Source organism: Salvelinus fontinalis, unplaced genomic scaffold (genome assembly GCF_029448725.1).
Source record: "Salvelinus fontinalis isolate EN_2023a unplaced genomic scaffold, ASM2944872v1 scaffold_0951, whole genome shotgun sequence".
In the NCBI taxonomy this organism is placed as follows: domain Eukaryota; kingdom Metazoa; phylum Chordata; class Actinopteri; order Salmoniformes; family Salmonidae; genus Salvelinus; species Salvelinus fontinalis.
This window is the reverse complement of record NW_026601160.1, coordinates 30,001-37,500: the sequence shown is the minus strand read 5'-3', so window position 1 is coordinate 37,500 and position 7,500 is coordinate 30,001. Positions and strand designations below refer to the sequence as shown.

At 44.5% G+C, this 7,500-nt stretch overlaps 1 protein-coding gene across 1 annotated transcript in view; it reads left to right on the top strand.

Annotated features, from left to right (window-relative positions):
* LOC129847803 (semaphorin-3ab-like) overlaps positions 1 to 7,500 on the top strand; it is a 31,480-nt gene that overhangs the window by 17,089 nt on the left and 6,891 nt on the right. Inside the window, exons 7-12 of the mRNA XM_055915485.1 lie at positions 82 to 196; positions 343 to 412; positions 4,353 to 4,497; positions 4,940 to 5,159; positions 5,528 to 5,619; positions 5,852 to 6,051. Coding sequence (XP_055771460.1) covers positions 82 to 196; positions 343 to 412; positions 4,353 to 4,497; positions 4,940 to 5,159; positions 5,528 to 5,619; positions 5,852 to 6,051 — 842 coding nt within the window. The remainder of the gene's footprint in view (positions 1 to 81; positions 197 to 342; positions 413 to 4,352; positions 4,498 to 4,939; positions 5,160 to 5,527; positions 5,620 to 5,851; positions 6,052 to 7,500) is intronic.

Genomic DNA, 7,500 nt, shown 5'->3' with positions numbered 1-7,500 from the left:
TTTGTGTGTGTAACGTGTGTGTGTTTATTTGTGTGTGTAACGTGTGTGTGTGTGTGTGTTTGTGTGTGCCTGTCCCTGCAGAATGACCTGGGAGGTCACAGGAGTCTGGTCAACAAGTGGACCACCTTCCTCAAGGCCAGACTGACCTGTTCAGTGCCAGGCCTCAACGGCATCGACACACACTTCGACGAGCTGCGTAAGGAACTGTGTGTGTGTATGTGAGCCTCTCTGTGGGTACTTTCTATCCGAGAGGGGTACGTATCGTAACATCGTTTCATTGAAACACTGTATGATGTTGGGATGGTTGTGCTAATGTTCTGATGTGGTTTCTATGTGTTTCAGAGGATGTCTTTCTGATGAGCTCCAAAGATCCTAAGAACCCAGTAATCTATGCTGTCTTCACCACTTCTAGGTAATGATCTAGATATTTATGATTCATAAAACCTACTGTGCCCTTGTGCGTATTCAATATTACAACTATTGATTATAGTACACGTGCGCTGCTATGTGCTATGTTTGCTAGGGGATCTGTATTGTATAACAGTGAAACCATTCTAGACAAATTACTAAAACACACAAAGCTCTTATCTCTGCTGTCCTCTCTCTCTTTCTGTAATCCCTAAACAATCCTTTACAAAATCCTTTTTTCCTCCTTTAATCCACTTACAGGTGGCCAGACATCACCTTGTCTTACCTCCTCCTCAAATTGAAAATCCCTTTTAGCCTATTCCCCGTTCTCTGCTACCTGTCCCCTTTCATTGTAAAACTCTGTGGAACCTTGGAGCTAAATCGGATTAAGTGGTGGAGAGGTAGTGGGGTGGGGGAGGGGGGGGACAATCCTCGCTCCCCAGAGAACGTCTCCCTCTCCATGGCCGACGCTCAAACCTCGACAGGGGCAGCCTCCAGAGCCGTGGTTCTATTGTACTGTACACACTGTTGGGCAGTACGAGATGAAATAAGCGAGTTAAAAGCGGCGGGAGGCGAAAAACAATGGTGGCGAGGGGTGCTTCTTCAGATGATGGATTAGGCGGCTTGCGGCGTTCGGCGTGCCGTGTTCGAGCGGCATTGTCTGGAGCCGACGCCGCACGATTAGGACAAACACTTCATCATTAATCACAGACCTAATAATAAGAATGAATACAGAGAGAATGAGAAGAGAGAGAGAGGGGGGTGGAGAGAGGAGAGGTTAGTGGAGAGGGGGGGAGAGAGAGAGGGAGGTAGAGAGAGGGGGGGAGGGACAGAGAGGGAGAGGCCAAGCTCGTTAACAAACAAAACAGGCCCATCATTTTGTTTAACCAATCACTGTGCGGGCCTGTCCCTCTCCACCATCTCTAATGCATGTAGTGTAACACAGCACTTGAAAATTCAATTACAGGCTTTGTGGAATTAGACTGGTTTAATTGTTTTTGTAAGTGGCCTGTTTCAGAGATGAATAGAGCCGGGGATTCAGGGGACTGGCTTTTAATACTCTACTTAATGAGGCCCATAGGCTGCTGCTGATAGATCGATGGTACTGATACCAGTGGGGTGTGTGTGTGTGTGTGTGTGTGTGTGTGTGTGTGTGTGTGTGTGTGTGTGTGTGTGTGTGTGTGTGTGTGTGTGTGTGTGTGTGTGTGTGTGTGTGTGTGTGTGTGTGTGTGTGTGTGTGTGTGTGTGTGTGTGTGTGTGTGTGTGTGTGTGTGTGTGTGTATTCAATATGCACTAGTGTCTGTCCACCATTCAGGCGTGTCAGAGATTGGAGTGTTTGTGTATGCCCAGCGGTTAATTACATTTCTCCCTAATTAACATTTTACAAAAGCTCCTCCATTAATCTTTAATGGTTTACTGATATCTGGGGTTCTGGGTGGACAGATGCTCCTGTGCCCCCCACATCACTGCTAGCCTGGTCCCAGATCAGTTTGTGCTGTATAGCCAACTCCTATAGTCATTGTCACAATATGCTAGCCTGGTCCCAGATCAGTTTGTACTGTATAGCTAAGGTCCCAGATCAGTTTGTGCTGAATAGCCAAGGTCCCAGACCAGTTTGTGCCTTATAGCAAAAGGTCCCAGATCAGTCTGTGCCTTATAGCAAAAGGTCCCAGACCAGTTTGTGCCTTATAGCAAAAGGTCCCAGATCAGTTTGTGCTGAATAGCCAAGGTCCCAGACCAGGTTGTGCTTTGTAGCCAAGGTCCCAGACCAGTTTGTGCTTTATAGCCAAGGTCCCAGATCAGTTTGTGCCTTATAGCAAAAGGTCCCAGATCAGTTTGTGCCTTATAGCAAAAGGTCCCAGATCAGTTTGTGCTGAATAGCCAAGGTCCCAGACCAGGTTGTGCTTTGTAGCCAAGGTCCCAGACCAGTTTGTGCTTTATAGCCAAGGTCCCAGATCAGTTTGTGCCTTATAGCAAAAGGTCCCAGACCAGTTTGTGCTTTGTAGCCAAGGTCCCAGACCAGGTTGTGCTTTGTAGCCAAGGTCCCAGACCAGTTTGTGCTTTATAGCCAAGGTCCCAGATCAGTTTGTGCTGTACACTCTAAAAATAAAACGTTCCTGGAGTATCCTTTAGGGGTTCTTCAAATTGAAGCTGTCTGGGAACACCTTTAAAAGGGTTCTTCAAATAACCCCTTTTAACAACCCCTTTTAATGGTTCCTTGAAGAACTTTTTGAAGAACCTTTGGGGTACATTTTTGAACTAACTCCCCTACCCTACCCTATTATTATTAATATTATTGTTATTATTAATAATAATATTAATATGCACAACAATAACAACAATAACATAATATTGTAGTTGTCAGTGTTAATTATGATTTTAGTTGCAAAGCAGAATTAATACATCTAAATATGAGGTCAACTCCCAGCAGAGCCCCAAGTCTAATGGTTATCTCCTCTGGTGTGTTGATGTTAATGTGTTGATGTTCTCCGTATCCATAGCCAGAATGATTTTCCAGTGCATGGTGATCGAACAGGTTTCCTGTTATATTCATCAGAGGTGTAGGGAGAGTGAAGTCTGTGAATCCCAAAAATAGTCATTATACAGATGATTAACAAAACATGCACACAACAGTATTCATACCTTGGCTTTTGTGGTGATGAATGAAAAAAGCTGTTTTGATAATGGTTTTCATACACATGTCTTGTCCATAATGTAGAGGCTTATGGGATATTCATTGAAGAGGTAATACCTGCAGACACAGACACAAAAGTGAGCAGTTCAGTCATCTGCACCCAATACAGCTATCCTTCAACATATTCTTATAGCACACACATTCTTACCTCTTTGTTGATTGATATCCATTGAATTGGGTCCATTTTCTGTTTTAGAAAGATGTTCACTAAGAGCAGCTGTTTAGCTGGTTAAACAGCGGTCAGCCATGTGATAGTAAACATTATGTCCATGTCAAGAAAGCTTCTCAACAGCCAGCGGCACTCGCCGCACTGGTCGCCGAGTCGCAGCTGCTTTTCCAAACTCTATGTCAGATACTCCAGTGAGTGTCATTTGCTCAATAGGCCTTGTTGCAAAGAAATATGTTTTCCACTTTTTTTATTTTTGTAATATTTGTGCGGTTGAACACTGCTGTTATAAACGTAACGTTCTATTTATCATTATCGCATCAATTCAGGCAATTTATTGTGAAATGGATTGTTTTCCACATCGCCCAGCTCTAATCTCAAGTGATACTATTCTCTGTACTATTCTCTGTGCACGACTTTACCCAAGCCACAGGGGAATAGGGTTGAGTTTCAGATGTACCAATAAACTACTGTCCATAAATAATCAGGATTATGTGCATTTAGTCAATTCAAATGTATTCTTTTGTATTTTATGGCAGTGTATGGATTTGTTTAAATTCATTGTAGAGGAATTTTTATGGTCTTGAATAATTTCTTGTAAATGATTTTGTCCAGCCCTACAATTCACACGGATACACTTTAGCACTTGGAACAAATTATGGAGTTGTCCATTGGAATACCTACAGTGGTGGAATACTGCGACACTGCGACACAGCATTCCCTCCAACTGTGTTCCATTAGGGGTGAATTACGGTCTGGCTCGTTGGTAACCGGCCTAAATTCCTGTCCATTCTCTGAAAGCTGGATTCTATCACAGCCATGTTTCTAACCGTCATCCTCTCCATTAAATGATGACAACATTCTCCTTGGTCTGTCTGTTGTATGTCAGGGTGAGCTTTGATTCTGTCCTCTTCTACAGCTATAATATCAGACCTGGATATTGTTATTGTCTTATGTTGTGATGGTGATGGGTCTCACAGTCTCCCCCCCCCTCTCTCTCACTCTCTCTCCCTCTCTCTTTCTTTCCCTCTACCTCTCCTCTCATCCTCTCTCTCTCCCTCCCTCCCTACTCCTCCTCTACAGTAACATATTCAAAGGCTCAGCAGTGTGTATGTACAACATGGCAGACATCCGGAGGGTCTTCCTGGGTCCCTATGCCCACCGAGATGGGCCCACCTACCAGTGGGTACCCTTCCAGGGGAGGGTGCCCTACCCCCGCCCTGGCACGGTGAGTCATAGGGGGGGGTCATTTGGGGGTTATGGCAAGTTATAGCACCTCATAGCTGCTACTTAGAAGCTAATAGACAAATACAAGTAATTCACAACTGATACTTAGAACCTATATTTGCGTATGGAAGAAGCAAGTGACTGATGGCACACATGTCAAGTTTTATAGAAGTCATTAATATCAATAGTTATAGCAAGGTACTAGGTGTCTTACGAAAGGGAAACATTAGTATTCATCACAATAACCTCAATAACCATATTTCATATTTATTAGAACACGGCTCAACATGAAATACATATGACCTCAGTTCCAGACACATAGATGTATTGAATGTGACTTGTTAACTCTATAACCTCCTGTTCTTCATAGTGCCCCAACTATGACCTCAGTTCCAGACACATAGATGTCTTAAACCTGACCTATAGCCTCTTGTTCTTCATAGTGCCCCAGTAAAACGTTTGGGGGCTTTGACTCCACCAAGGACCTCCCTGATGATGTGATCACCTTTGCGCGGGGCCACCCGGCTATGTTTAACCCCGTGCACCCCATCGGGGGTCGTCCCATCGTGGTGAGGACTGATGTGGACTACCAGTTCTCCCAGCTAGTGGTGGACAAGGTGGAGGCCGAGGACGGACAGTACGACGTCATGTTCATTGGAACAGGTCAGTGAGATATGATTCATTTATTTTTAGATTATCCTTTTTTTAAATTTTATTACCAATCCAACTGGTTGAATGCTACATAAAAAAAGTCCATGTTTTTTTTAGGGAATTTATGATTTGTGCTCAAGGTTGTTAGCTGCATGAGCTCAAAAGCCAAGCAAATGTCCCCTTGAGCGAAGCTCACCTTGACATCAACTTCAATAAAAAAGAAAATCCTGCAATGATTCGTTGCCTCCTTCTTTTGACCTTGAATGACTGTACAGTTATATTGTAGTGTATTGAATGTGCTGTTGTAGACCTGGGCACGGTCCCGAAGGTGGTTAGGGTCAGATAGATAACTGAATACTGACTTATGTTTCCTGTTGTAGACCTGGGCACGGTCCTGAAGGTGGTTACCATCCCAAGAGAGAGCTGGCATGACCTGGAAGAGGTGGTCCTGGAGGAGATGACCGTGTTCAGGGTACGGTCACACACTGGGAAACTGCTTATGGTTATAATTGATTGCATTTACATGGCAAATATTCAAGGAAGTCTAATAGAACACCAGTCATTTCGTTGGGAAGGGAAGGGTGCATCATCAATGTCTAGCTCTGAAATAAAAGGGAGGAGTGGGGAAATCCCAGAGGGAGTTATGAGGGGGGTGTCTAAATGAATCAGAGTGTTATATCTTCTCTAACTGTGTCTTTCTGCAGGAGCCCACCCCCATCACGGCAATGGAGCTTTCCACCAAACAGCAACAGCTGTACCTGGGCTCGGCGCTAGGCGTTTCCCAGATGCCTTTGCACCGCTGTGAGGTGTACGGGAAGGCTTGCGCTGAGTGCTGTCTGGCCCGCGACCCCTACTGTGCCTGGGATGGAACAGAGTGCTCCCGTTACTTCCCTACCGCCAAGCGGTAAGAACACACACACACACACACACACAGACAGACAGACAGACAGACAGACAGACAGACAGACAGACAGACAGACAGACAGACAGACAGACAGACAGACAGACAGACAGAGGAAGACAGAGGAAGACAGACAGACAGACAGAGGAAGACAGAGGAAGACAGACAGACAGACAGAGGAAGACAGACAGACAGACAGAGGAAGACAGACAGACAGACAGAGGAAGACAGACAGACAGACAGAGGAAGACAGACAGACAGACAGAGGAAGACAGACAGACAGACAGAGGAAGACAGACAGACAGACAGAGGAAGACAAACAGACAGAAAAGTTTGTATGCATACACATATATGCACAGAATCCACATATAAGCATTTAGGCACACGTGTGCACATGCCCACATATCACATACAGTGGCAAGAAAAAGTATGTGAACCCTTTGGAAATACCTGGATTTCTGCATGAATTGGTCATAAAATTTGATCTGATCTTCATCTAGGTCACAACAAATGACAAACACAGTCTGTTTAAACTAATAACACACAAAAACGTATACGTTTTCATGTCTTTATTGAACACATGGTGTAAACATTCACAGTGCAGGGTGAAAAAAATATATGAACCCTCGGATTTAATAACTGGTTGACCCTCCTTTGGCAGCAACAACCTCAAGCAAACACAGTTGCGGATCAGACCTGCACAGACCTACACAACAGGAGACATTTTGGACCATTCCTCTTTACATAACTGTTTCAGTTCAGCAATATTCTTGGGATGTCTGGTGTGAACTGCTCTCTCGAGGTCATGCCACAGCATCTCAATCGGGTTGAGGTCAGGACTCTGAGTGGGCCACTCCAGAAGGCGTATTTTCTTCTGTTGAAGCCATTCTGTTGTAGATTTACTTCTGTGTTTTGGGTTGTTGTCCTGTTGCATCACCCAAATCCTCTTGAGCTTCAATTGGCAGACAGATAGCCTAACATTCTCCTGCAAAATGTCTTGATAAACATGGGAGTTGATTTTTCTGTCGATGAAGGCAAGCTGTCCAGGCCCTGAGGCAGTTCAGCCCCAAATCATGATGCTCCCTCCACCATACTTTACAGTTGGGATGAGGTTTTCATGTTGGTGTGCTGTGTGTTTTTTTCTCCACACATAGTGTTGTGTGTTCCTTCCAAACAACTCAACTGTAGTTTCCTCTGTCCACAGAATATTTTGTCAGTAGCGCTGCGGAACATTCAGGTTCACTTTTGCAAACTTCAGACGTGCAGAAATGTTTTTTTTTGGAGAGCAGTGGCTTCTTCCGTGGTGTCCTCCCATGAACACCATTCTTGTTTAGTGTTTTCTATATCGTAGACTCTAATATGTCAGCATGTTCCAGAGATTTCTGTAAGTCTTTAGCTGACACTCTAGGATTCTTCTTAACCTCATTGAGCATTCTGCGCTGTGCTCTTGCA